The sequence below is a fragment of the Cryptomeria japonica genome, chromosome 3 (assembly GCF_030272615.1).
Source record: "Cryptomeria japonica chromosome 3, Sugi_1.0, whole genome shotgun sequence".
In the NCBI taxonomy this organism is placed as follows: Eukaryota; Viridiplantae; Streptophyta; class Pinopsida; order Cupressales; family Cupressaceae; genus Cryptomeria; species Cryptomeria japonica.
This window is the reverse complement of record NC_081407.1, coordinates 323,891,609-323,906,169: the sequence shown is the minus strand read 5'-3', so window position 1 is coordinate 323,906,169 and position 14,561 is coordinate 323,891,609. Positions and strand designations below refer to the sequence as shown.

Here is a 14,561-nt window from a genome sequence, read left to right as displayed (position 1 = left end):
TCATTTATAACTTATGTGTCTCTAATGGTCTAACCAAACACTGAGTTTCATTTCATTTGGTTAGGTTATCAAATGCAGTGTATAAAGTCTTGAGGGAACAGGAGTGTGAGCCATCCATGCAGGCAAAGAATATAATTGAAGTCATACATTCAACAAAAATGTATATGGACTTTGGATATCTATAATACCATGCCTTGCATGCATCTATCATAGTATAGTCTCTTCTATTTAACTCAAAACAAAGAAATGTTCCAATCGTATATCAGCACAAGAATATCAAAACCACATTGAAATTGGAATTTAGAGTGAGAGACTCATGTTCCTTCACAGATTTTTTGATAAGTTCAAAAAAGAAGGGTAAAGACTAAGCAAATAGTATAAAATAAGGTGAAATAGAACACTTTGAAACTACCTGGAGTAAAAGCAAGTAGAATCTGGCATCAAGTGATTTTCTGAAAAGAATCTTAGGTTATAAGATTTAATTTCGAGTCTCCTCCGTGCTTCTGGAAACAATTAACACTTTTCTCAGTCTAATCATGGTAAAAATAACAAAATATTCTGACTAGTTACTATGAATTTCAATAGCATTCAAATCCCACTTACTGAAAAAAAAAATAGAATAAAAGTTATCAAATTTCCTCATGATCCACAGCATTGATCCAGAAGCAAATTAATAGCTCATAATTTTATAAGCAGATTTCTGATTAAAGTAAACCATGTGATCAGTTTCAGTATTAAGTTCAAGCTGCTAGTATTAATATAACTTCAATTTCTCAAACCTAAATTCAAATATCTATGAGATGGAGATTACCTAGCTGTACAGCGGATGAGATTGCATGAGAAATCGCAATTCTCTTTTAACAAAGATAAGTTCTATTAAATAAAACTAAACTGCTTGCAAAAGAAAATTGGTCATTTTAGGTTGAAGACAGGCTTCAGATACAAGCTGAACCTTTAGTTCAATGATTGAATGAAAACTGCACAAGAAGAATTTTATTTATGGAAAATTTTTCATCCAGAGAGTTGTTTTAGCTATTTGATATGAAGCACGAGCCTTAGGCTGAAATCTCTCTGGCTGAAGACACGCTTCAGATACAAGCTGAACCTTGAACCTGTAGTGCTCTGCTATAACATGGATTAATAATTTAATACTGGATATAGATTCCTTGGGCTGGAAAAACAGGAATAGTTAAATCCAATGAACAAGATAGATGCAAAGTACACATAGGAGGAGAAGCTATCCAACTACACTAGAAGTTTTAAACATGAGAAAATAATCGATGATTACAAATTACACTTACTGTATAGTACTAAGAATTACATATTGCAAAAGCTCCAAGCATGGAATAGAAAAAATGTGCACAGGGGATTTACATCGAGTGTGGATTATTGACTTTGAATATCGTCCAGTCTTTCACTTTATTCGTTAACCTCTCTGTTACTCCATCAGTTGCATTATAAATGAATACCTTTAGTCTCGAACCCCATTACTATTAGATGTCTGAGAAGCGAGAATTCTCGAGGCCTGTTATCCCTCAATCCTCTATTTTAGCAAACTCCTTCCATTTTTGGAAATTTTAGCTTTTGAAACTGTGTGGACTTTCCTAATATATTTTGGAAACTCTATGCAGTTGTTATTTTCTCCCAAGCACAAATTTATCGAATAAGGCATCGTTTCTTGTCTTAACACGAACTCACTGAAATTTGAAAAACAATATTCTCAACTCAGGGCTGTAAAGCTGGAATGTTGAATTTTTTCGAAGATCTCTCATTGCTTTCATTTTATTAGGAAATTGTGAAAGATCCAATTCTGTATGACCATGCCCTACTGGAATCTCATGACAGATGTATATGCAACACATGTTCACCTTGTGTACAAGGATCCCTTACTCCGAAGTTTTCAATTGAGATGTAAGCATATTTCCTGTAACCAGGTCAAATTCGAAAATCCTCTAGTTTTAAAAATTTGATCTCAATCTACATAAAGAAACATGCTACGCAATTTCTTAACCTCTTTGGCATAAATATATACTTAATGTTATTATCCATTGCCTCAAGATGCGAAAGACATTTCAGCTCACTTACCCATTTAGTATCTGTTCATCACACAAAAAAGAAAGAAAGCAAAGACTCTTAGATTTCTTAATACATCTTCGTAACTCCTTAATTTGGGCTTTTCAAATACATAATCTTGAGATCCCAATTTTGCAAGTCGACAACCTCCAGTGCTTTCATTGCAGTAAAAGAAGTTAACTAGACTGCTAGTAAACTTTTGCTGTCCCATTAGGATAATCTGCATGGGTGATTTGGACGAGCATCTCATTCTTCTTTGAAATTCTACATCAGTCTCTGTCACTGTTGGACAAGTGTTGTAAGGGTAAGGTCTTTTGGAGGCTTAGGGATCAATTGTCATGGAACAGGTGGTTTCACGAAACAAAAAAATATGCTACAGGATTATTTGGAATATTTTCTTGAAAAATAGCAGTCCTTATCTTTTAGGACAGCATATTTCAGCAGGTAAATTGGGGTGAGGCTAGAAATTGCTCCATCAGCTTAAGAATTTTTTGTGCCACTTGTTAATTAGCTAAATTTTAGATTCCCATGTTAAAAAGTATAGAAGGAAAATGATGTCTATTTATTAATTATTTATCCGTAACATTTTTCATGAGACCACTAGCTTCGTAAATTTCGAAGCTTAAGCTTTTAAGCACTATTAAATTCATGGAACCACCCGCTTAAAAATATTCAAAAAAAATTCAACAAGATTCAATAAATTTTTTTAAGAATCCCCTCTCCATAAGACCTTATCCTAATTGTTAATAATGCAATTTATCAAAGCTGAAAAATGTGTTCATATGTTTTGTTAAAAAAATTGGGTGTAATTTTAGGATTTTTCTATTTTGCCCATGATTTAAAGTATTCATGTTAATCATTTTCAATGTGTCTATTTGTAACTGTACATGTAAAGGTGAGCTGAAAGAGAATTATCATTCTAATGATAAAGTACTTTAGCTAGGTTCTCACTTTGAAGGGTTTTCCACATGAAAATATTACATATTGTTTTTCATTTTATTCTTGTTTCAAATTGTAGATGTAATATTTGTATTGTACATGTTTATTAGAAACTTTTTCTTTATATTAGAGCTTGGTTTGAGTTTTGTTTGAAAGGTTAGGGGTTCTTTTGCTTGTGATAATTTTGTCTTAAGTGGGAGTTATGCATGTGAGGAACTATGTGTAAATTAGAATGGTAGGAGGCACAATAATAGAGAGAAAAATCGAATAGAAAGATTTTTGAGTTATGGAAGTTATAGGTGGAAGAATCTACTAATTGATAGATATTAATGACTTGTTGTATCATCAAACAAAACCATATAGTATGAACGATGGGATTCATAAGTTTTGATAGGATGACAGTGAGTTCAAAATGATTGTGTCTATTAGATTTAGTTTTGTTAAATATACAAAGAAAATACACAAAAAAAGAGTTATGGAATAAATTGGGTACTCTATATCATGGGAAGTCTCTAGTATTCAAACATTTTGTTTAGAAGAATATGTGCTCACCAAGAATGAATGATGTTGAGTCTATGGTTGAATATTTAAACACCTTCAACATTGTAGTCAGCTAGTTATTTTCTGTTGATATTAAAATAGATGAAGGAGAAAAGAGCGTTACTTTGACACCTAAGACAATTTAATAATGGCAATCACTAGTATCACTTCTAAATAAAAAAAGTGAGGATGTAGTACAACCTTATTATTAAAGAAAATGAAACAATAATATGTAGATGATTATCAATTGAAAGATCCTTTGGTCGTAAGAAATCATTTTTGTGAAAGAAATAAAAAGAGTTGAGACAAAAAGTTATGGGAAAAGAGATCAAAATCCAAAAGGTAAATCTAATGCTCCAGTTACAAGTCAAATAAAGTGTCGAAATTGCGGTAAAGCAAGACACTATAAGAGAGGTTGTAGATCTAGAAAGATTGAGAAGGGCAAGTCATTTGAAGATGTTTCTTTTGCAAAAATAAAAGACCTCGCCTAAATATTTAGGGGATATATTTTTAGTGTTGTAAGATAAAATGAACACCATAATGAATGATTGATAAGTTTAGGTGTCTCCTTTCATATGACTCACACGAAGTGCTCAATGAATATGGAAAAAACAATGCTGGTGAAGTTTACTTAGGAATGATTCAACATGTATTGTTAAAGCTCAAGGAAGAGTGAGACTAAAAGATGTGAAAAAACCTCCTTGGAGTTTGGTACTTTATAGGCTTAAGAAGAAATTTAATTTAGTAAGCAAAATGAATGATGTAGGTTGTATTCAATAGGAATAGCTAAAAAATGATTAATTGGTATTGGCAAAAGGTGTCCATTTAGGGATATTGTTTAATATTAAGGCACGTACTATAAGTGGTGGATGCAATGCATACCACGTTCTTAAGTAATTAATATAATTGACCAAATTTCAACTCTTTGTATAGAAAAAATAATGTTATAACATTAGTGGATGGGGTATATTGGAGAGAAAATTCTCCAATGTTTAAAAACCAAAGGTATGGCTAGAGGATTTTTTTATTACCCTTTAGAATTTGATTTTTGTGAACATTATGTATTTGACAAACAAAATTGTGCAAATTTTCCTAGTAGTGTTAACAAATCAAAATAAATTTTATATTTAGTTTTAAATGATGCTTTTGGATGAAGCAAAGTTCCATCACGTTCCATCACTTGAAAAATGTATTTATTATGCTATTTTTATGGATGACCTTTTCACAAAAGATGTGTATTTTCAATGAAACAAATATTGTGATGTTTTCAATTAATTTAAGAGTATAAGGATTTGGTACAAAATTTGGATAGAAAAGAAAATCAAGGTTTTGATAAGTGAGAATGATGGATAATATTATTGAGATGCATTCAAGTTTTACAGCGAGTGTAGAATAGAAAAGTGAAATATCACTCCGGTTATAGAGTTCACGTTAGAAAAAAGTTATTGAAAGAATGAATATAACTCTAATGGATAAAGCTTGAAGCTTGTTTGGGTATAAAATTTTGGGTGGAGTAGCAAGCATTGCTTGCCAGTTAATGAATAGGTCACCCAATTCGCATTGTTGGATAAAATTTCATAACGAGAATGAATTGGTAAGAAATCCTATCTCAAGCATTTAAGGTTTGTTAATTGTGATCTCTATTGTATATTTGTAAAGAAAGGACTATGCTAGATTACAAATCAACGAAGTGTGTTTTTATGAGATATAGTATTGGCATTAAAGAATATAAGATGTAAAATCTAGAAACAAAAAATGGAATATAGTTGTAAGGTATTTTTTACAGAAGGAAAAGAGGCTCCAAAATAGGAAAACAATTAGAGGAAAGATTTGAAAGAGTTCATGTGGAAAGAGAAGAGGGTATGTCTATGTTTTAATTAAAAATAATTGCACAAGATACATTAGAGAGCAAGTTGGTAGAAGAGAATGTGAATCCAAAAAACACAAAATTAGAGGATACATTATTAGATGTTTCAACTTTAAGGGGATCAAATCGATCTAGAAAACCAAGGTATATAGATCCTAATTTTCAATATACATCTCTTTTGTTGGATTTATCTATTACTAGTGAAGGCCATAGGCAATTAAGTAGACATTTAGATCAAATGAAAAAAAGGCATTGAAGGAGGGATGGAAAAATGAGGTCCCCAGATAAAAATAAAAATTAAAACTTGGTTAGACTACCATATAGAAGAAAACTAATTGGTTATAAATGATTAAGAAGTATTATGTAGAAGGGCAAAGGTGAAGTATAAGTCTTATTTAGTAGCCAAGGGATTCTCATAGCTAGAGTGGATTTACTCTAGCAAACTAGTTCCTCTTGTTTAAAACCTAACATTATTTAGGCTTCTATTAGCTATTGTGGCTACTTTTGACCTTGAAAATGAGTGGGTAGATGTTAAGATTACATTTTTGCATGATGGGCTCGAGGAAAAAATTTAAATGGCATAGATAGAATGTTATATGGTGAAAGATAAGGAGAAATTAGTGTGTAAAATTCTTTATATAGTGTGAAGCAATCACTTAGGATGTGGAATTTAAAAAATACAAGTATGTTATTTAAAGTAGAGAGGAAATTTTTTTGTTCTCATGGTCTTGTATGTGGTTAACATGTTATTAATTGTTAACAATATTAGAATGATCAATTTAGTTGGTTCGAGTATCTTTACAATTTGACATGATGGATCTTGGTGTTGCAATATACCTATATATATATATATATATATATATTGAGTTCATTATGTCGATGTTGTTGGCAACCTCATGTATGTAATGGTTTGTACTATACTTGACATTACACTCAATGTGAGTTGCAATTAGATGTATGTTCAAACTAAGTAAAGAACAATGGATTGCAATGAAAAAGATCTTTAGATAGCCATATGACTCCTTGGATTATACAATTTGTTACCAAGGAAGAGTGGGTGAAACTAAAACTTTGAATTTTCAAGGATTTATGGATTTTGATTGGGCTGGAGATGTTGACTATCAAAGATCTATAGCTAGATATGTATTTAGTCATTTTGGAGAAGTAGTAAGTTGGATGATAAAACTGGTTAGTGTTTGAATTTTCTATAATAGAGGTTGAGTACTTGGTAGATACTCATGAATATGACATGAAGTAGCGTAACTACAAAGGTTGTACTCAATTGTTGGTTAGGTACAAAAGATGGTATATAGATTCATAGTGATATAATTAGAGTGCAATGTATATGGCTAAGAATCTTGCTTATCATGCTTAGTCAAAACTTATTGGAGTTCAATCTCATTTTGTCAGAGAAAAGGTTAAAAGTAAACAAGTATTATTAGAAGAAATTGATATAGAAAACAATGTTGATTTCTTGACAAAGGTTGTTAGTACTATAAGATATTTTCTTGGTGTAGGAAATCATCGAGCATGGTTCCCCTCAATAATGAACACTTTAAGAGTACAACCTTTATTGAAAGTATTCAACAAGTGGGAGAATGGTCACACCCTTAGAGGAATAATTTTGAAGGTTAAGTTTACTTTATATTTTAAGAATATAATGTTTATTTTATATTTTTATTATTTTTGAATGAAAATAAATTATTTATTTACTTTATATTTTATTTAAGAGTTTTGTTAGTATTGGTATCTCTAATATTATGTTTATTATTATGAAATATTAATACTTTGATGTGTAAATGGTTGTCAAATTATGACATGAGATATTTTAGCCCATGTAACCATTACTTCTCTTGACTTAATAAAAATAATATTAATTTAGAATGTTTTTAAAGATATAATATAAATAATTATTTTAAATAATATTTCTAAAACTTAAAATACATAAATATAATCTATTATAACTTTTAAAAACTTTAAACATATCAATTTAAAAATATAGAACTACTCTTCTTTCATTCACAATTCCATTTTGTTCTATATCACAGATTATGAAAGATAATGAAATACTAAATTACAATTTAAATCAATCGATGTACGTTTAACTTGAAAACAATCACTCAACATTTCTTTACTTTAATGTATATGCTACTTTTATGTGTCATTTTCTTTTTGATAAAGCATGTTATTTCTTGATATTATTTTTTATTTATTTAGTTAATTTATTATCTATTTTTATATTTTTATATGCAAATAAATTTTTGAAGATTAATATTTTTTTAAATAACTCTATTAGAAAAAAAAATTACATCAGACATCCAACTAGACAACCTCTACATCAAAAGTTTAAAATATCAATTATTATTTCAAACAACAACTCCCAATTTGGATAAGGTTTGTTACCATGATCCTTGTTAAATAGATTAATATAACTATTAAATTGATTAATATAATTAATAATAATAATATGGCCATCTATTTTAATCTAAACCTATAATTTAAAGAAAGATTAAAATAAATTGATAACATTTGTCTTAAAATATGAGGAAATTGTTTTTAAAGAGGAAATAAGAAAATTAAAAAATATACTTTTGATTATGTTAACGATAAAAATAATATTATAATATTCATTTCTTTCCATATCTCCTTATTTCTCCCTACATCTCTCTCTCTCTCTCTCTCTCTCTCTCTCTCTCTTACACACACACACACACACACACACACACACTTACACTCCCTATTTCTCCCTTCCTATCCCTATATTTCTCTCTAACTATCCCTCTCTCCCTCTGTATCTTTATATCTTTGTATCTCTCCATCTCCCTAGCTTTTTTTCTATCTCTTCATTTACCTCTTCTTATCTCTCCCTCTTCATATTTCCCTCTCCATCTCCCTAGCTTTTTTTCTATCTCTTCATTTACCTCTTCTTATCTCTCCCTCTCGATCTTCCTATCTTTGTCTATTTTTATCTAGATCCCTTTACCTCTTTCTATCTCTCTATCTATTTGTCTCCATTTTTCTCTCTTAGCCTATATTCTTCTATATCCCCTTTAGACATAATAGGCCTTGTATTAATAATATTATATTGTTTGTCGGACCTCCTTTCTCATTCACACTTACCCTCTCTATCTAAATCCCATCATCTCTCTCTTATTGTCTCTATATCTCTATGCCTCCTTCTCTCTCTCTCTTTATCTATGTATATCCCTCTCTTTACTTCTCTATATATATCACTTCCTATATATCTTTAGCTTTTTATCTCTCCATCTACTACTCCCTCATTGCCACTATCTTTGTATCTCTATTTATCTCTCTCCCTCTTTTTTTCTCCCTCTCTATATATTTATCTCTCACCCCTCTATCTTCCCTAATATCTATCTCTTATCTCTCTATATCTCACCCTCTCCCTCCCCCTCTCTATATATAAGTATATCTATCCCTCTCCGTCTCTATTGGGCTATATCTTCCCCATTTTCTTCTCTCTTCCTCTCTACCTATATCTCTCTTTCTCTATCTACTCCTTATGTCTCTCCATGGACATTACCTCTCTCTGCCTCCTCTACCTATCTCTCTCCCTTTCTCTCCCTCCTCTCTCTATCTCCCCCCCTTATCTCCTCATCTCTCCCTTCCTTCCTCCATCCCTATCCCCTTATTTATCTATCTCTACCTCTCATTCCTTGTTTATTCTATGTTAATTATCAACTTAGATTTAATTTGACTTATTTATTATTAATTTGGTAAAATTATTATTTTTATCAATATTTCGATTTTGATGTACTTTGACTTTTTATTTAATTTATTATATTCTAATTTTGAATTAAGATTTAAGTTTGAATTTTACTTTAAATGTTTCTATCTTTTTATGAAATGACAAAAAAAAATTATATTAGTAGAATTAATTTAATAATTCTCTCATTCTTTCCCTCTTTTTGTCTCTATTTTTCTCTCCCCCCTCTTTGTATCTCCATCTTTATTCCTATTTTTCTCTCTATCTCTCCCCAATCTTTATCTCCTTATCTCTCCCTACATGTATCTACCTCTCTTCCCCCCTCCCCCCTCTTTCTCTCTCTCACATACACATGCACATACACTCCCTATTTCTCCCTTCCTATCCCTATATTTCTCTCTATCTATCCCTCTCCCTCTATATCTTTGTATCTTTGTATATCTCCCTCTTCATATTTCCCTCTCCATCTCCCTAAGTTTTTTTATATCTATCTCTTAATTTACCTCTTCTTATCTCTCCCTCTCCCTCTCCCTCTCCATCTTCCTATCTTTGTCTATCTTTATCTCTCCCTTTACCTCTTTCTATCTCTCTATCTATTTGTCCCCATTTTTCTCTCTTATCCTATATTCTTCTCTCCCCCTTTATTTCTAGACTAGTCCCCTTTAAATACAATAGGCCTTGTACTAATAATATTATATTGTTTGTCGGACCTCCATTCTCTCTCACACTTACTATGTCTATCTCTATCTTCTCATCTCTCTCTCTCTCTCTCTCTCTCTCTCTCTCTCTCTCTCTCTCTCTCTCTCTCTCTCTCTCTCCATGTATATCCCTCTCTTTACTTCTCTATATATATCACTTACTATATATCTTTATCTTTTTATCTCTCCATCTATTGCTCCCTCATTGCCACTATCTTTCTATCTCTATTTATCTCTCTCCCTCTTTTTCTCTCCCATCTCCTCCTCTCTATACATATATCTCTCTCACCCAAGCTCTATCTTCCCTAATATCTATCTCTTATCTCTCTATATCGCACCCTCTATACCTCTCCCTCCCACTCTCTATAGATAAGTCTCCCCCCCTATCCCTCTCTATTCTCTCTACCTCCTCTACCTATCTCTCTCCCTTTCTCTCCCTCCTCTCTCTATCGCCCCCCCTTACCTCTTCATCACTCCCTCCCTTCCTCCATTCCTATCCCCTTATTTATCTATCTGTCTCTATCTCTTATTCCTTGTTTATTCTATGTTAATTAAATCAACTTAGATTTAATTTGACTTTATTATTATTAATTTGGTAAAATTATTATTTTTATCAATATCTATCTCTTATCTCTCTATATCTCACCCTCTCTCCCTCTCCCTCCTCTCTATACATAAGTTTATCTCTCCCTCTCCCTCTCCCTCTCTATAAATTGGGTTATATCTTCCCCATTTTCTTCTCTCTTCCTCTCTACATATATCTCTCTCTATCTACTCCTTCTCTCTCTTCGTGGACATTACCTATCTCTCTGCCTCCTCTACCTATCTCTCTCCCTTTCTCTCCCTCCTCTCTCTATCTCCCCCCCCCTTATCTCCTCATCTCTCCCCCCCTTCCTCTATCCCTATCCCCTTATTTATCTATCTATCTCTACCTCTCATTCCCTTTCTCTTCAGGTATATACCTCTATCTATCTCTTTCTCTTCCCATATATCTCTATCTTTATCTGCCTCTACTCCTTATACCTTTATCTCTCTCTCCCCCACTACATCTCTCAATATCTCCTTATATCTTACCTCTCGCTATCTCTCTCTGTCCATGTCCCTTTGTATCTCTAACTCTTCCTCTTTATCTCCCCCTTGATATATCCATATCTTTATCTCTCATGCTACCTATCTTTATCTCTCCCTCTATCTTCATTTGAACCCTATCTTCATCTATTTCTATTTATATCTAAAATTGTATGGAGCCCCCTCCCTAACCATCCATTTCTCTCCCTCACCCTCTTCCTATATCTCTTTGCCATTCTATCCCTATCTCTCCATATTTCTTCTTCCATTTATCCATCTATCTCTATCTCATTACATGTCCATCTCTCTATTGCACTCTATATATCATTTCACATATCTATGTTAATCTTAAACTATATGTCGATCTCTCATTCTTTCCCTCTCTCATAGTATATTTATCTCTTTTATATCTATCTATCCTTCTCCTCTTTCTCTCATTATCTCTCTCCTCTTCATATTTCTCCTTGTCAAAGGTTTTTAAAATTATACTTGTAAGTGGATGCATAATCTATTTGAATCTATCAATTCTCCATTGAGCCGTTTGTTGCACAAACAACATCGTTTTCTAAATGGTCTATTAATAAACCTCCTATACTACACAAATTTATGCATCTAATAACCAAAATTGTCCTAATTAACCTTCAAAACCTCTTTGGCGTACACATTGCACACCAAGGTGCAATTGCTAGTTAATAAAACTTGAACAAGCATCACTTGAAAGGCAGTTAAATGTCCAAACCGTCGTAGTGCCTGGTTGACCATCAACATCCAGACATAATTAAATACAAACTTAGAAGCAGCTTACATCATGTTAAACAACTTCTATCTGCTTGAACAAGGGGATTTCTACAACATCCACTGACATTATGATTCAAAAAGACTGAATCGTCTTCAAGATTAAGGCAGAACGCAATTTCCTCGTCTCATTTCCGCAGTGCCCTGCTTTGCTCGGTATTTCGCTCTATCAATAAACTGTTTTACACTCTTTGCAATTTGCTCCAGCAGCTGTCCCTGATCTCTGAAATATACACAGCACATCTCCTCTCAAAAGAATATTTGAAATATTCAATTCCATTTAAATATTAATGTCCGTTAAATAGCCAAGAATGTGAAAACACATGTAAACAGAGCAAGAGAACAAGTCAATGGTTTTTCTTACCCCTCAAAAATATAGCCCTTGATATATGAAACCTCAGAAAGGGCCTTCTTCCATTCCTCAACTAAATGGCTCTCAAACATTCCACTGTGCTTATGAAAGGCCCGAGCATACACACCCTCTTCGCTCTTCATTCGAAGCTCGGAAGGCCGAATTCCACAGAAGACTGGAATGATGGGAGCCCCTGTTTTGAGGACGAGCTGGAGCTCCTTCAAGCACCAAACTGACTCTGCATAATTAGGCGAAAAAATGACAATATGAACACATGCTGACTGAATCGCTTCTTCTATTGATAGAGGTATGCTATCCCCAACTTGGATTGAGTTCTTATCAAAAAAGACATTGAATCCCTTGTTTTGGAGATTATGAAAAATGAGGCTGCCTACGCTTTCCTTCACATCTGCTCCTCTGTGGTTGATAAATGCGTCATATCCAGTTGAGGTGGGAAACCACGAACAACGCACAGAGGATTGGTTGTTTCCCATCGGCTGAAAACACCATCAAAACTCAACTCTTTGTGAATTTGATACAAAATCTCAGTACAATAGTACATGAAATTTCCGCCGTTTTAGGCAATTCTAATTCGAAGTGCGCCATGAGAAATCAATCACCAATGAGTCGGTGAAGTTTCCGTACTTCAAATACAATTAAATATATGAGCTTCTGTAACAAATTAAAACAACATTAGCATTAAATAACATTGCCTGACTACGGCTCGGGTAAATTCAGTCAATTTAGTGATGAACAAAAGTCGTTTAGATACAGTTGGAGAAAGAGAATAAATACCGGGCTGAATTCAGTGAATTGTAGATATTTAGCATCCGTTCGGGACTTTATATCGTATTCATTGAATGCAAAAATTTTGCTTCTAATTTTTGTCAAATGATGATTCTATAATTTAGAATCTTCAAATATTGATAAGTGTAGATTTCACACATAAGGGGAAGACTTTTTTATTAATGAGCACTTCTCATTGCTTCCACATGAATGTGCACAATGATTGAATTCATCACGAATCATCAAATCCACCTTCCTAGTAAGTGAGAGAATTTTCTTAAATATTAAATAAGTTTGGTTAAATATCTAATGTGATATTAGTTACATTAGTTTAAAATTGCCTTTTATAAATAATCAATAATCTTGCATTATAACAATTTTAAATGGGATGTGATTAATATAATATGTAATATATAAGATATGATCATCTTATATTACAAGATCATATAGATCTTATAAGAATATGTCCCTAATAGTATTATGTTCTAACATTATCCCTTAAATTTAATAGAGGGAATCATTTGTCAATTTCTATAAGAAACTATGAAGTACATTAGTAATGTAGGTCTCTATGATAGTGATAAACAAGAATACAACTATATTGCGAAATGAAAATCATGTATTTTAAACTACATGAAATTCATCTTGTCATAATTGATAATCCTAGTGTTTTAAAAAAATATGCTTTATGTGAGGTCCTCTAAAATCTTTCTTAGACCTAGGACTCCTCAAACTAGCCTCCTCCAGATTTATCACATATTGTCAATAGGTCTTACATAATATAATGTTCTTACATGTGTGGAAGATTTACAAAAAGAAGAATTTATGATATGTTTAAATGAATTACACATATAATACCTAGAGGTCTTATGTTATGCATGGCATGTCTTCTATTTAGAATTTAGCAACTAGGTGGTGTCATTAGCACACACACTCCCCCTCAATGGAATCGGATAAGGCTAAGTGTTGGTTATTTTGGAGCATATAATACCTAGGGGTGTAATGTTAAGCCTATTAGGTCTTACATTTAGGATTTAGTTGCTAGAAGGTGTCATTGAAATGTACATTCTTTTGAATGACATCACTTTAAGACCACTTATTATACAAGGGTTTGACATGTGGTGGTTGAGATTTAATAACTATATTTCTTCTTGGTCATTGTATACCACTTAATAATCAAATGAACAAAATTGGAGAGAAATTTTATGATGGAATAATTTCTCTTGAGTGAAGTTTCCATGATCTTCCATGATGTTTTTTTCTCTCTCATTCTTTATAGTTAGAAATGAAAATATTTGGAAAGAATAAAATAACTCTAATTGTTATATAACTTAGGGTGAGTGTGTGCCAAGATGGTACACTAAAAGGGGTCAAAAGTGGCCATTTTTCTTCATGAAAGTAGCTAAACCTAAACTTCAATGAGTAATTTGAGATCCATGCACTCAAAATTTGAAGATACCAAAAAAACAAGAACTATGAGTACTCTGAATCTAGTTTCTAAACTACTAAGTAGTTTAGTTAATCTATCATTAAGGTATCTAAGATAATTTAGTTTTCTTTCCCTATTTGACATACTCCACTATTGCATCACTAATCAAAATCTACAAAATCCTACATACATCCTAAAGGGAAACATTTATCTCCCTACTTAGAAGATGGAAGCAACTCATATCACTATAATATCACTCCACTAGAGCTATCATCATAGCTCAGTGT

At 32.3% G+C, this 14,561-nt stretch overlaps 1 protein-coding gene across 1 annotated transcript; it reads right to left on the bottom strand.

Moving 5' to 3' along the window:
- Nucleotides 1–11,809: 11,809 nt before the first annotated feature.
- LOC131035997 (probable 2' cyclic ADP-D-ribose synthase BdTIR) lies at nt 11,810–12,553 on the bottom strand. Its single transcript, XM_057967785.1, has 2 exons — nt 12,072–12,553; nt 11,810–11,930 (listed from the first exon to the last, which is right to left on the bottom strand). Exons 1-2 carry the CDS (start codon nt 12,551–12,553, stop codon nt 11,810–11,812), a joined length of 603 nt encoding a protein of 200 aa, XP_057823768.1.
- Between the last annotated feature and the right edge of the window lie 2,008 nt (nt 12,554–14,561).

Excerpts from the sequence above, each read along its gene's own strand:
- LOC131035997 (XM_057967785.1), bottom strand. The coding sequence starts at position 12,553 with ATGGGAAACAACCAATCCTCTGTGCGTTGTTCGTGGTTTCCCACCTCA. Across the intron at positions 11,931-12,071 it reads AAGGGCTATATTTTTGAGGG|AGATCAGGGACAGCTGCTGG; the intron begins GTAAGAAAAACC and ends TGTATATTTCAG.